The sequence below is a fragment of the Cyrtonyx montezumae genome, unplaced genomic scaffold (assembly GCF_038088225.1).
Source record: "Cyrtonyx montezumae isolate F1298 unplaced genomic scaffold, pur_monq_1.0 scaffold_5, whole genome shotgun sequence".
In the NCBI taxonomy this organism is placed as follows: Eukaryota; Metazoa; Chordata; class Aves; order Galliformes; family Odontophoridae; genus Cyrtonyx; species Cyrtonyx montezumae.
Genome location: NW_027072056.1, coordinates 21,906,197 through 21,921,373, shown reverse-complemented (window position 1 = coordinate 21,921,373; position 15,177 = coordinate 21,906,197). Strand labels below are relative to the sequence as shown.

The following is a 15,177-nucleotide window of genomic DNA, read 5'->3' as shown; positions in this document are numbered from 1 at the left end:
CGTGCGACCGCGCGATTACATCGTTAACGTGGGGTGACGGCCCCGGGGAGGGGACGCAAGCTCCTTATCCCCCGCCTCGCGGCGCGGCGCGGGGAGCTCGCCGGGCGCTGCCAAGCCGGGGATTAACCTCGCGGAGCGGCCCGGGGCCGGCACGCAAAGCAGGGAGCGGGTCACGGCGGGGCACACGCGAGGCGGCGGCCGCGGGGAGAGCCGCGCCGGGGGCCGTGCCGACGCCTCGGTGCCTCTCCTCGGTTCTCGTGTCTTTTATCGGCCGGGAACTCGGTGGGTTTCGGCGGTTCGCACGGCCGTCGAGCTTTGGGCGCGGGGCTGCGGGCGGGGGTAACCGGGGGGCTGCGGCCACGTGGGGCGCAGGTGGATGACGTCACCGCGAGGCTCAGGTAACCGCGGGGTCACAGAGCGCGTTCCCGCCCGCTCCGCGTTCCCTCGGCAGGCGCGCGTCGCCGGTCACGTGACGCACGCACGCGCCGTTGCCGTGGTGACGGGGGACGCCGTCGGCGGCACAATATGGCCGCCCCCAGCGTTCGCGCTTTGCCGGGTTGCGGCTTCAGAGGCGGTCTGTCCCTCCCGTCCCTTCATCCCCTCTCTTCGTCGCCCTTCACCCGGCTGGGCTGTGCTCCCGCATCCCCCCCTGTGCGGGCCTGAGGGCGGCGGCCCTTCCCCGGGCCTCGACTGTGTGAGCTCTGCCGGCTCCGGGCGGCCATGCGGCGGCACGGCCCCGAGCACGCCCTGCCTGAGGACATTCAGAAGGTATGGAGCGGCAGTGCGGGGTCGGGGCCTGCAGCAGTGCTCTGCCGGCCTCTGCGCGCTGGGAAGCACGGAGCGCGGTTGGGATGTGCCTGAAAGCACGCACGTGTTGTCACGTAGGCAGCGCGGTGCGTTGTGTGCGGTGCTATGGGCTGTGTGGGGGAACGCGTTCATTGCACGCGGTGTTGCTGCTACCGGGTTAGATTCTGGTTTCATCCCACACAGCGTGTTCTGTGCTGTAAGTTTGGGATGCCCACAGAGCACAGCAGGTAATGGCGGGTGACAGGCTGGTTGTGAGCGGTGAGTCCTGGTGGCCAAGAAGGACAATGGGATCCTGAACTGTATTGAGAAGAGTGTGGCCAGCAGGTCGAGGGAGGGGATTGTCCCCATCTGCTCTACCCTGGTGAGGCCTCACCTGGAGCACTGTGTCCAGTTCTGGGCTCCCCAGTACAAAATAGACAGGGATCTGCTGGAAAGGGTGCAGAAGAGGGCTACAAAAATAATAAAGGGTGTGGAACAGCTCCATTATGAGGAAAGGCTGAGAGACCTGGGGCTGTTCAGCCTTGAGAAAAGAAGACTCAGAGGGGATCTGATCCACATTTATAAATATCTGAGGAACAGGAGGCAAAGGGACGAGGCCGGACTCTTCTCAGCAGCGTGTGGTGATAGGATGAGGGGAAATGGCCACGAACTGAAGCTTAGGAAGTTCTGCACCAATGTGTGTGGGAACTTCTTCACAGTGCAGTGATGGAGTACTGGAGCTGCACACAGAGCTGGTGGATCTCTTTCTCTGGACATGTCCTAGACCTGCCTGGACACAGAGCTGTGCAACCTGGGCTGGGAGCTGCTTTGCAGGGGGTTGGACTCAATGATCTCTGGAGGTCCCTTCCAACCCCTACAGCTCTGTGATGCTGTGTAATTGTTCCAAAGAAGTGCAAATGCAAATAGGAGCAGAGTGTCCTGCTTAATCCTTTCTTTGTGCCTTCTCACTGTGTGTGACGGTGTTCTTTTGTCTGGGAGACCGATTCATACTGAAGTAATAAAACTGCTGTTCACGTGGGGTGAGATAAGGGCAGGCTGTGCACATGTGACAATGCACACCAGGGGAATGTGGCTCGCTTCTTGTTACGCTCTGAAGCTTTTGCTTTGTCATTAACATGCCCAGCTGTCTTCAATTTTTTGGTATGTATCTAATAATCAACAAGTGATCCAAACGTTTTTCTATGCTTAGGCTGGCAGAGCCTGGAGAAATTCTTCCTGGAATAGGCAAGAATAAAGTAGAGACAGTTTCTGAAGCATCAGTGATGGGTAAGATAGGCAAAGTGAGAGATGAACCTGGGGAGCTTACAGAGCCATCAGCAACTTTCTTGGCAGCAGGAAAGATGCCAGATGCTTTTGTTTACTTAAAAATTGCTTTGCATGCGTCATCAGGGTAAACTGGTTAGGAAAGATCAGTGCAACTTTTTCAGCCTGACTAGTGTGCTGAGTTAAGAGATGAAGTAGAGCAGAGGGTTGTCCTGGATCTGGTGCTGCTCCATGCTTTCCTGTGAGTTGAGGCTGTAGCTGGTGGCACTTAGGCTGCCTGTCTTGCACTTGGATTGGTTCCTGATCTGGTTCCCAATCAGAGTGCTGTGTGTGTGCTGACACAAGGAGGAGGCAGATGTGAGAGCAGGCACAAACTGCAGGAAGAGGGTGTCATTATTTCATCCAGTTGGATTGTCAGTGCTGGCTGGTCTTTGTCAAGCTTGCGTTTTAGCTTAGTGTAAGGAGTACATTGGTGCCAGTCTGGGAGGAATAGGGTGAGCTTTGTCTGCAGTACTAAGGATATCTTAATAAGAACAGGGCAGATTTACAACACACGGCTCAGATGCATTAATACAAAGTATACAGTATCTGATTAATCTTCCTTGACACTTCTCATACCCCGCACTGAGCTGTCAGTTATCAGGTCGTAAGCAGAATAATATTAACGAAGTTATGTTCTTACGAAGAGAACAAGTATTCTGTATGGTATTGATACAGGAATTGTGTGTGCAACTTGGCCTCAATTATCTTCTCATCAGAGCTGAGGTGTTGGTTCTGAGTTGCAGGCTTTAAGAAAAACAACACGACTGATGGGAATCCAGAAAAGAGCAGAAGTGGCAGAGAGCTTAAGAGCTCTGTTCTTCCAGTAAGGGGCAATGGAACTAGAATTGCTTACTGCAGAAGATGCTTGAGGGCACAGTAACAGTGTTCACGTGTGTAGGAAGGCAGTGGTTGTCCTCCATCTCCAGATACAAATTAATCTTATCTTCACTGTCCTGGACTTGCTCTGGTTGAATGAGATGAACTCCAGAAGTAGGAGTAGTGAGCATAGGAATGGCTCACCCAGGGATGCTGTGGAATTCCTCCTGTGGTGCTGCATTGGATAATTAAAGCTAGTTTTTGCTTTGGAATGGAGCACTGGGTGGGCAAGCTCTAAAGCAATGATGGGCCAAGGTTTTGGGAGCAGCTAAGAGCCATGGTTTTACACATCCTTCACTGCTTCTCAGTTTCTTCTCTCAGTTGATTTGTGCCGTAGCTGCAGGATAGGGGCTTGGTTACAAGTCATCCTCACAATTTCCTCTCTATTTTCTACCTGTTATGTACGCATTCCCTTCACATTCTCTGCTTCTTAGATTTCAAAGCATCTTTTTTTGGGATCCTTCTTTCAGATTGCTCCTAGCACAAGCAGGCCTTGTGCCAGCTGTAGATCACTGAGCCAAGTGGAGCACATGCTCCCAACATGTAGCTAGCTGGTCAGAGGAACGTATGTATCCAGAGGGACTGTGTCAAGCATTGTAACTTCAGCTGCAGAACTGAGAATTGCTCAAGGCTAGGTGCTGCTTTGGGTTGGCCTGCTCAGCTGCATGCTCATGAGGTCGTGGTGCTCAGAGCACATCAGAGCGAGGGATGCAGAGCTGAACTGTCATCATTCTGCTCTCCTGTGCTCTGGATGCATGGAGCTTTGCAAGCTGTCTGTCAGCACTTGGGGCAGCGATATCACTGCCTCCAAAACCGTACTCTTCTGGAGGATGTGGTGATGAGGGATGGGGATACAACCTGACCTGCCTGAGTCTGCCTGGGGGGAAGACCTGCTGCACCAAAGCCATGGATGTCAGAGCAGAAGCTGGAATAAATGAGCTGTTTGCAGGCTGGGCCCAGCAGGTGCTGGCAACTATGCTTATTACAATTTTAAAGGTTTTAATCTAGAGGGGAGGAAGCTGCTTGGCTATTTGTTAATTAAATTATGGACAAGGAGGGGTTTCGTTGATCAGAACTTGAGGAATCTTTGGCTTTGAAAATCATGTAAGATTTTTATGTGGCCCTGGTTCTCTCTCCCTCCCTCATGAGCTCTTATGTCACAGGCATTGCGAGATGATTGCTAAACGTGGGGAAAAAACCCAGCAGGTAGGTGAGCATCCACGTGTCCTTTCAGTGTGAGTGGATGGGAAGATACAGTTTTTGTCAGTTTTTCATCTCAATGAAGTGGGAAGCAAAACTGCAGCCACCTACAGAAGAGGGTCAGATGACACCCTGAGTCATCGAAGTAGCAGTTTTATCTCATTTCATATTTCACTTGGCAAATAGGTGATCCTTGCTTAACACAAATAAAATTAATTGGGCATGAGATATCCTGAAGTATTAGTAGTTCTGTCATCCTGGGAGCTCAAGGAGAGCAGAACAGGAGTTTTGAAGCAGTGCTGCACATCAGTACAGGATGTTCCATGGTATTTGACTGTCCACAAAACATCATGTGCATTGCTAGCAGCAAGTGCTTCCTGATGAGATTAGCCACATGCGCTATGGGTTGAGTGCACTGCGGTGTATTACTGAGCACATCATGGTACCGTTAGCTTTCCTTGCTTTCTTTGAACCTGGGATTATTTTGCTTTCCATAGTACTGGGGTACTGGAGGATTTGGGAGAGCAGTTCTGAATGCAGATAGCAATCTGTAGTTCTCAGAGTTCTGGGGTCTCTCAGAGGCATTTGATCTCTTGCTGTAGTCATACGGGGCTGGGGCTGTACACACTGTGCTCCAGCATTTCTGTGCCCTTTCCTCAGCTGGTATCCAGGCCCTGCTGGCAGCCTGAGGGCTTGCAGAAGCCCTTGCCTTGCTAGCAGTGCAGCCTGCACGGCACCGTGGGCATGTGGTAGGTGTTAGCAGTGCTCGTGTGAGGCTCTGCAGCTCCTAGCAGCACTGGATGCTCTTTTATGATTCATTAGTCTGCTTTAAAGGCAAGCAGGAAACCATTAGAGCTACCTGAAATATGAGTATTATTTCCTGTTGTGGCAAAGTAATTATTTCGGGGCTTATTCTGAATGAAATGTTTGGGACGGGGCATTCTGTTTTACTGCATTCCTTTTCTCAGTTGTATTCTGTGTATCCAAGGCAAGTGCTGTGCCTTTTATTCTGCATCTGCTGCCTTTGTGGAAGTTGAGTCAGTATGTTCACTGCATGGCTTAGCATCGCAACTCAGTGTACAGGAATAATGTCAGAGTACCCAACTGCAGAATAATGAAGTTGTATTTTCTGGAGTTGTATTTTTTCTCCCTGCCCCGCACGAGTGCTGCATCTGCGCTCAGGGCTCCGTGCTTTCCTTTCAGTGTGCCACGTTGATATATTCCAGACTTAAATCATCCCACTGACCGAGGGCTTCAGGTGTAGATTTTAAGAGCCATGGCTGTTTCTCAGTTTGCTGTTACTGGCTGTTTCCATTGTCGGTGCCTCAATGCCCTGTGCTGCAAGTCCCCAAGGAGACTGCTTTTCCTTTAGTGAGAGCTTCAGTCTTTGTGTGATTTTGTCAGTGGAACTGGAATTACAAGCAGAAGAGAACACTGTGCCCAAGTCAATGTCCCCTGTAGTTTTTTGGCAGAGCAGAAATGTCCATTCCCATCACACTATTTCAAAGCTTGTTATTTAAAGGGCTAAAAATGGGTCGGGCCACCAGTCTTTTTTCCCCTTTTAACTTATGCAGTCTGTATGCTTGCAGCACTGAGTCAGACAGATGTGACTACCCATCCCCTCTGCTCCTGGGAGTGAGGAGATCCGTGTAACCATGGACTTACAGCACTTCTTCCAAAACTGAGCACAGCTCTCAGTCGGAGCTGCTCCCGTGGATGCAGTAGTGGAACAGCTGCTGGAGCAGCAGAGCTGGCAGCACTGCCTCGTGATGTGCTGCTTTGTTCTGGACGTGGCTCTCCTCCTTTATAGCATCTGCTGTAACGTATGTCAGAGCTGTAGCTGAAACCTTCCGGATCAGATGTATTCCTTGTTTAAACACTTTGTCCTCTGTGAGTTTCTTTGTTTCTCTTGTTGTTAGCACACAGTACTGTTCTGCTGAATCAAATATCAGGGTTGTTTTTAGTATCCCTCTGTTATCTTTTCATGTCCTATTTGCCCTGAGTATCCCTGTTCAGGCTGACCAAATCCACAATATTAAATAACCTTCAGTTTTTTTTTTTTTTTTTTTTTAATTCTATTTTGTTCTGTTCACTGCTTATTCTCAATCCCTTTTCTAGTTGCAGCTCTGATCTTTTCATTTTCTGTTCTTTCCAGGCTGTATTTTTTTTTTCCTCTTATCTCAAACGCAAACAGGAAAAAGATAATGACAACAGTCCTGTGGTCAAATGTAAATAGGGAAATATGGGATCAGAAAGCACAGATCTTAGTGGTTACCCAGTGATAATCCCCTCCCAGAAGATGCAGCTCTGTAAGCCAGAGAACTAACAGAGGTGTGTTTCATATGGGCTTGTGTGTAGTGGCTGATGAGCCTTGGTGCCTTGGCTACCAGGAATGGTCTCAAGTGGGATCTTCTCTGCACAGACGTGGGAAAGGTTCTGCCCTGCATGTGTTACCTGCTCGGGGCTGAGCCATGCTGCAGCATTCCTGAGGAGGGGAGCTCCTCATGTCCTTTGTGCCCACCTGCCTGTCTGGCACCTCTAGAACCCCAGCACTTCTCCCATAGTGCTAAGGTTAGTTACAAATAACCAAACATCCTGGTCATAAGTTACTGCAGGATGACAACGGAGAATTACATGCACAAACAAAGCAATGTTATTTCTGCAAGTCCCAGATCCATTCATTTGTAAGTCATTCTGAAAGCATGCTAATGTGTTCTGGCTTCGACCTTTAAATCAGTGGAGCTGTAAGGTGGCTTTGTCATTATTTTGGTGGTGTGAAATCGGCACCTGCAGCTCAGCAGTGTTCTGTGCTGGTGCTCCAGGAGATGCTCCAGGTGCCAGCGAGGAGAGCTCTGCTTTGGTGGTGGCAGTGAAGGCTGAGGAGAGTTCTGTGAACTGGGGCTGTGTTTTGCAATCCCAGTACGCAGTGGAATTTCTGTGGCTGTTTGTCTGAAAGGCAGCAGCAGCAGTGCTGCAGGAGAGCACGATGTTCTTTGGGGGATAAGAGCCCCCTCTCTGTCCTCCTTATAACAGCTCATTTTGTCCTTTTTCAATAGAGTAATTTTAGTGCTTTGGAACCTAATGATGTTTATCCCTAGTCACAGTTTCATATTTCCAAGCACAGTTTGCAGCTGCCAGGAAAAACAAGCTTGAATTTACAGTTCATTCAGAGCAACTGTAACGAGGGCTATTTTAAACAGGGGCAGAACTTAGAAACTGGAAAGTGGAGTTTGGCCTGAGGATTCCAGGGCAGCCTGCAACATCACTTTCGTGGTGCTGGATCTAAATTGTGTGGTAATTAATCTTTTCCTACTTTGTCTTTGAGAGCTGTTTTCCTGCCTTTAAGTATTGCTTCTTTCCATTTATCCCAATCTTTCAAAATGCCCTTATTTTAATTTTCTGGAACACAAGGAATCCTTACATTTTACTTATTTAACTTTGTAACTGAAACACTTTCCTTTTTTGATTTTTGGTGAGGTATCTTGTTATAAAACTTGTAACTGCTGATAATTGCACCATAGCTTGAAGTGTGCTTTAAAAGCTTGTTAGACAAACAACTGCAGCTCAGGCTGCCATCAGTTTTCACCTGCCATATCTCAAAGCTTGCCCGTATCTTTATGTATTTGTTGCTGGAAGTTGTCTCTTTAGCTGTGCAATGAGCGTCCTCTGCTCCAGTCATATTCTGACTGCTTCCTCACAAATGCATCTGTGCTGTGGTCCAAGAACAGGGCATGTTTCAGGATGGCAGAATGAGAGCAGCCTGGGCTGGAAGGGACCTGAGGAGATCCTGGGCACAGCCTTTGGTGGCAAAAGAAGCCAGGAGGGGCAGGGCCTGGGATCCTGCCAGCTCGTGTCCTGGTCTGTGCCAGGTGCACGTCAGACCTGCTGCGTGGCCCTGGCTGGCAGAGCTGGTCCATTTTCCTTTCTTGGGCAGGCTTAGTTCTGTGTCACTACAAGCTGAGTGGTATGGCTTTTTGTTTCCTGGAAGTGGAAGTGATTAAAATACACAGAGATAACTGATAACTGATGCCCTGAGTGACAGGAGTGTGTTGAAGTCCAAGCACGTCTGGCTGGTCATTGTTATGATGCTTTACTTACTGAAAAGCTTAGTGATTTCATTGCTTACAAAACATGTTGCCCAGTTTAGTGTTATAATTGTCTATTATGTACTTTATCAATGTTGAATATTTAACACCTAGCAAACTGCTGACATTTTCCACCACACTCATGTTCCATTTGCACTACATCACAGCGACAGGACCCTTACTCACTTGGATTATTTCTGTACAGATGACTGAATTACATCACTGCTCACTTTTCCTTCTGCCTTCTCAGTTGGGTGTGAGTTGTTAAAAAACACAGTAACCAGCATTTTTCTGGCTCATGCAAGCGGAGATTTCATTACAGAGGTAACTTTGTAAAATACAAAATACTTCATCTTATAAGTTAATATATTAAATATAACTCAAATATTTCAGTGCAGAGTTCCAGTGGGAGTTCCTGCATCATAAATTGCAGTTGATTCTTCCGTGGAGTTTCCAGTAAGCAGAAGTAGAGGTGTGGCTTGATTTCCTTTTGCTGGTGTTGAATTTTGTCTTTATTTGTTACAGCAATAATACAGTCTCGTCACAAATGTTCCAAAGCATTACATAGTCTGAGCTATTCAGAATCACACAGCTGCTCACGTTCTGTCACTGTGTTTTTTCTCTTCCTAGATGCCTCGGGATCAGATGGTGTGTAAGTACTGTGGTGTCAGCTACCTGATCCTGCATGAATTTAAGGTGATGGAAGAAAAAATAAAAGCAATGGAAAAGGAAATGAAATGTTATGAAGGAAGCGTGGAACGGGAAAAAGGGCTTAGAGAAGAATTGCAGTCTCTTTACCAAGACCTTGAACACTGCCAAGCTGATGGGGAATCAAAAACAGAAAGGTCAGAGCATATTGTCCAGTCTGATGTATTAGGTCATGTCATCCCAAGGAAGTATAAGCTTTCTTTGTTTATCAGATATAACAAATATACCATCATATTTAAATCACATTTCATGGGATTCTGTAGATGTGAGTTCTGAATTCCTTAGTAGTTTAAAAGCAGCCAGTGTGCTTAAAGGGAAGGAAAGGCTGGAAGGCAGTTTGGAGGTGTTTTCCTCCCCTTGCACCACTCCAAGTGGAAATGATCAAACACTTCATCTTATCATTTTGTTGTTAAAATGTGTACTACTTCTGAAGAAATCCCACAGCCCCGGGAGTCTGACCACTCTGAAGTTTGCACTCACTGTCTCCAATATCAGCATTGGTACCCTGAGAAGCTTTCCATTCACTATCTGTATAACGATACAGAATAGCAAATGATGATACAGAGTACTAAAACAATTCTGAATATCTTGGGTGCTGCTGGTGGCTGTGCTCCTCTGAACTAGCAGCCTGCAAATGCTTGCTGGCAGCTGTGTTGCAAAGGTTCAAAGGGGCCTTTTGTGCCCTCCAGAGCTCCAGTGCTGCAGTATGTCTGTGTGCTCAAGCATAGCAACAGTTTAGAATAGTGTACGAGCAGAGGAAGCAGAAACTTGTTGGTCATTCCTTGCTCATCTGAATCACACTCTCAGAAGCTTAAGTAAGGGTCAGTCCTGGTTCTAAGGGCTCCCATTCCTCGTGCACAGCTAGCAGTAATGGATCTAGTGCTGAAAATATGGAGCATTTGGTGTATTAAGGTCCTCTCCCAGGTGACTGGGAACCCTAGTTGTTTCTCCCCTATGGATTGTCTGTAGCTGGAGTGCTCGTTCATGTATTATTTTGCAGGTCACTCGAATACAGTAACAGTTTGGGGTAGCTATTAATGGATTTTAGGACAACGTTTGGTAATACAGCAAATAAAACTTTCATTTGAACACACAAGTTCACACAAGCTTGAGTAAAACGTGTATGTAGTGGCTCACCCTGCTCGTGCTGTACCTCACAACACTTCCATTGGAGCTGAGCCTGCCTCCCCCACCTCCAATGTGTCAGTGTTTCTTTGATTTAACAACGTGTTTCCAAAGTGTGTTGCTCCTTGTTCCTCGCAGGCTCTGGGTGACAGTTGGAGCAGCAGCAGCTCTGGGTGTGTTAGCAGGGAGGTGACAGCGTGTTCCCAGTGAGGTCCATTTGCCAGAGGAGGAGTTACATTCCCTTTAAGCTGATTATTATTATTATTTTTCAGCAAAGCCAGAAGAGTTAATGAAAATTTTATCTCTGCATTTTTTCCCCCTAAGGCTTGACTTGATTTAAAACCTGCTGAAATGAAATGGAGTACTTTCAGTAGGCTTTCATTCAGGCCATAAATCAACTATTGTGCCTTGTTAAATCAGCTGTCTAAATATTCCTTATCTCCTTTGTACTGCCCCGGGTCTCTCTTGTTACCTTGGGTCGTTGGCATAAACTAACAACTCGGTGTATTATCTTCCTCCTGGTTCTTGTTGACAAATTGTTCTTCCCAAACTCTGAGTTTTTATCAGAAACCAAATGCACTCTTTTTTCATCCCTGGTAGACCAAGAGATTTAATCTTTCTTGTTAGATGCAGACTGTTTCAATTTTATATTCCTTTTTGGTTACTGTATTGCTATGGTCTGTACCTGCGGTTAACCTTGAAAGCCACCTGGGAACTTCAGCTCCCGTGGAACTTGGTCACCTGCCCTTTTGGGACCTGGTAGGCCCATGACAGTTCCTCTTCTTCTGACCTCCTTCTCCTCCTGGAGGTACAGGTGTGCCTGAAAACCTTTTTTACAAATCAAGCAGGAGATAACTGTTAGTTATTACCATGCCTTAATATCATTTCTTTTCTATGCAGTTACCAAATTGCTTGCAACTATAACCTCATTTTTCAACCTGTCGATTCGGATAACTCTTTTGAAGCAGTGATTCCTGAGTTGCATTGTGAGGGCTGAGGTTCAATAGGTTGTGATTACTGAAGATGAGATTGGTAGCCAGATAGGTAGCTCTGGGAAATAAAATATTGGCTTTCTTCAGAGATCAGTTTTGAGCTGGTTGTGACATGGCAGCCACATTTCTGTCACTGTTTGCCAGGCTGGTCTGCAGTTTTACCTTTGCTTAAGTGCAGATCATCCACACTGTCTTCACAATACACTTTATTTCTCTCGAGTTAATAACGATAAAAATTAATGCAAGATCAATGCGTTCTCATACTTCTCTTTTAATTATGTCACTGAATGATCTACTGAACTCTTTCCTTTGTGCTAAATGTCACTAAAATAACATGTTCGTCTTCCTCCTTATGGGGATGAGAGTAAACAGAGTGCAAATGTCCTGCCTTGTCCACCTGTTATTCTGTGTGTGAATGATGAAAAAATACTGGTAATGTCACTTTGCACTCCAAGGCTGCTATTCCAGCTGACCTCATTATAGCAAATCTTTGGAATGGAAAGGGAAAGAAGAAAAAGTGTTCTTACTTGCAAGCTGCATTTTAAAACTAGAATGCAAAGACATTTATGGGTAGGTAGGGGAATTTCTTTGTAGGAAAGTAATACCAAAATTAAAAATAGATGTATATTTTCCTTTCAGTGATCACAGTTGCACCCCACCAACTTGCTTCTGAAGTACCAGATGGTCGGTTATGGGCTTGGCAGAGTGCTGTGCATCCAGGTTTCTCTAACAGCACTGCTGTTTGTTAAATTTGCATTTTCATGCAGATGCATTATAGATGATCCATCTGATAACATTAGCTAATGCACACGAATATTACAGCTTAACTTCTTACTACAAATCGTTCCTGTTTTCTCCTTATTTCTAAAATTGAAATGCTAGTGTAATACTTCTGCTGTCCTTTGCTTCTGTCAAATGCTTGTGGATTCAAGTGTTTATTTACTAGTGACAGTGAATTTACTAGTCACTCATAGACAAATAGTTCATTTATTTACTTGACTTGCACGAGTTGGCTCAGCTGCCTGTCAGTTCTGTGCACTTCCATTCATTTCATTACAATTGTGGGAATAACTCAGGAGTTGTTGGAAGAGCAATATTTCCAGTGTAGATAGTTACACTGCTATAGATGTGCTTGCAAGATAAATGGATCAGAACCACTGCTATGATGAGAATGTTCAAAAGGTGATTTTTTCAGAGGCCAAGTACATGTTATCTACCAACCCCTGTGGACAGTGTGGCTGTGTTTGCTGGAGCAGTGGGTTGTGGCATGATGGAGAGCTCCCCAGTGCACCCCAGGGGCCATCCTCCTCTTTGCGTGCAAGCAGGTGCTGGGTGGAAAAGAAATGCTGGGTTTCTTCTCCTTTGTGTCATCGTAGGGCCATTGTGTTTCAAAATATATGTACAGAACTTAGAGCAAGTCACATGAGGACATGGAGAGGTTGCTCTATGATTACAGAGTAATAATTATGAAAAAGCCACATGCCAATGTTAGCAAATGCACTCAGCAGCCATCTGCAGCAGGCACCTCTGCACGTTTCCAGGGCATTGCATGAGATGTGCTCTGCCTGCCCTGGGTTTGAGCTGGGCTGTGCCCTGTGCTGGTCTGCCTGGAAAGAGGTGAGGCTGGGAGAGCCCACAGGTGGGGAAAGCCCTGGCTCACTTAGCATGCTGCTGATCAGCTGTCTGATTTCAGTTTTGCTTTCTTGGGGTGGGATGCAGTGCAGCCCCTCTCTTCACCTGTGTGCTGCAGCAGCACTGAGAGAATTGGCTTTTGCCATTTCATACTGTATAACTCATAATTTCATGTACATGAGCACAACCGAAGCACAGATGGAACAAATTTTAACTTGAATTTTCAAATGGGAGAGAGAGTCCTGCTCATGCTCTCTCCCTTGATTCTCTTCACTTGAAGGTTAATATGTCAACCTGAAGGAGGCAGATATCATCATTGGAAAGACTTCAGTATATTTTTGTTTTAACGTTGAATAACACATCACTTTATTTACGTTTATAGAATAACAAGCCTGACGATGGAGTTAAAAACCAAACAAGATGAACTAAAAAACATGAAAGAAGATCTACGGTATTTCCAGGAAGAAAAAGAAGCTGCCCACAAGCAATCCCAAGCACTCAGGTGAGAACCTAAAAAGCCTTGCTTTTGGTACTGCCTGCAGCATGTGGTCAGCTGGAAGGATCCTCTGGCAGGAGGAATGCTGCAAGTGAGAAGTGTTTGGGGCCATCCCCTTGTTTTGCTCTTGCAGAATACATGAGGTACTGCAGTTTTAGCAGGGGGAACCAGGATGTGTGGTTGCTGATAGCTTGTTGCTGGCAAGCAGGTGCTAGCTTTTTCACAGATTAAAAACCATTAAATGACACTCAGAAGGAAGTGGGTACCACTTTTAATACAGTGGGGTCACAGTGTTCCTTTCGTATTGCTTGTAAGAATGCAGCATGAGCCTAGAGATGCAATTCTCTCAGCCCTATTGCTCTAATTCCTCAATAAAAAGTAGCTCTTTCATTTTTACATGTAAGTTTAAAGCCAAAGTTTAGAAGAATATTGAATTTATGATAAATTTCCTCCAAAGTTATGTCATACTCTGAATTGTAACCCAATATATTATAAAATATCAGTAGTGATCAGGCTTACAGTGAGGTCTTTTGTCATAGCTGCTATCATTTTTCTGTCTTGCAGAAGTGCATTGGAGCACCATTGCTCAACTCTGAGCAGGGCTGTCTCGTTGTTTCCTTTCATCAGAAGGGAACTAGAAAATATTAAAGAAGTTGTGTCCAGTAACCTAGAGGGCTGGGCTGCCCTGAAAGAAGAAATATTTCAACAGATAAGAACCATTAGCGAAGAAGCTTTGACAGGTAAATTATCATGTTGCATGCTGGCAGGCAGTGAGTTTGAGAACTCAAATTTATGCTTGAGTAACACTTCTGCTCTGCCTCAGCTGAGAGAGGAGTTTCACTGAAAAGAATATGCAGTGGTGTAATGGCAAACTGCACCATCCAAAGGATCCAAACAATCTCTGTGTTGGCTCTTGCAGCTTTAATGTCTTTTCGTACTTTGTGCCTTTGTATTCAAATCCTTACAGTTTTTTAGTGCGTATCAGTTGATAAACCAGTATTTGGTCTGGAGTATAATTGTATCAGGGTTATAAGGTTGCAAAGGACTGCTGAGCTGACATCACCCAGCACAGAGCTGAGCAGGAGGGTCCTGTCTGCAGAGCCAGCACAGAGAATTTGCTCTGTGGCTTCCCTTGTTATAGCAACAGTCAAGGGAAATGTCAGTGTCTAGCACTTTGATTCATTACTTCATCTCCTAATTAGTCTGAGCACAGAAAGTATTGTGTGTTCCTAAGAATTCCTCTCTTCCTGTGTTCTCTGTGTTCTTTCTAGCTAATCAGGAGAGTATGTACATGCTTTTCTGCAGACATACTTAGGTTCAAGGAGTTTCATAACATTGCTAAGCTTCTTTTCTGAAGTGTTCCTTGTTTTGTTTGCTAGAACTGTGTACGTGGAAGATCTCTGTTGTTGCAGAAGTAGTCTTTCAGATTCTTTTAGTTATTTGTGCTATTATGGGTGCTAGTTGTCCTCAGCTTCTTTCAACATATCCCACTGAGAATAGTCCCACACTCTGAATGTGATACACATCCGTAGATCTGGCTTTCTAGATCCAAGCATGGTAGTCACACATCTTTTTTTCAGGCTTCTGAGTGATGTTCAGAAGCCTTTTTCCTCTGTTTTATGAGTTAACATACAGTAATGAATATGACTGCTTTTTTGCTTTGCTTGACTGTTCTTTGCAACAAGATTTTCAGAGCTTGTTTTCTACAAGAAACCTCAAGAAGAGAAATGTTACGTGAAGTGCTCCTCCTTATGCCTAGAGCAGTTGCCTTAGCTTGAAAAAAAAAACAAAACCCATTCTGTATATGCACCATTTAACCTTGGTTACTTAATGGCAAATACACACAGGTATAAATACTTAAAACCTTTTGCCATTTACATAATTTAGTCTAACAATAACTTGATGCAAGTGTGGAGTAGGCCTACAGAGTGCTGAAGTCCTGAAGCTGTAA

At 45.7% G+C, this 15,177-nt stretch overlaps 1 protein-coding gene across 2 annotated transcripts in view; it reads left to right on the top strand.

Moving 5' to 3' along the window:
* Positions 1–676: 676 nt before the first annotated feature.
* Positions 677–15,177, top strand: part of LEKR1 (leucine, glutamate and lysine rich 1) — a 33,233-nt gene continuing 18,732 nt past the window's right edge. For both annotated transcript variants that reach the window (XM_065748617.1, XM_065748618.1), the window contains exons 1-4: positions 677–768; positions 8,904–9,118; positions 13,113–13,232; positions 13,791–13,966. In XM_065748617.1, coding sequence (XP_065604689.1) covers positions 721–768; positions 8,904–9,118; positions 13,113–13,232; positions 13,791–13,966 — 559 coding nt within the window. In that variant the 5' untranslated portion in view covers positions 677–720. The remainder of the gene's footprint in view (positions 769–8,903; positions 9,119–13,112; positions 13,233–13,790; positions 13,967–15,177) is intronic.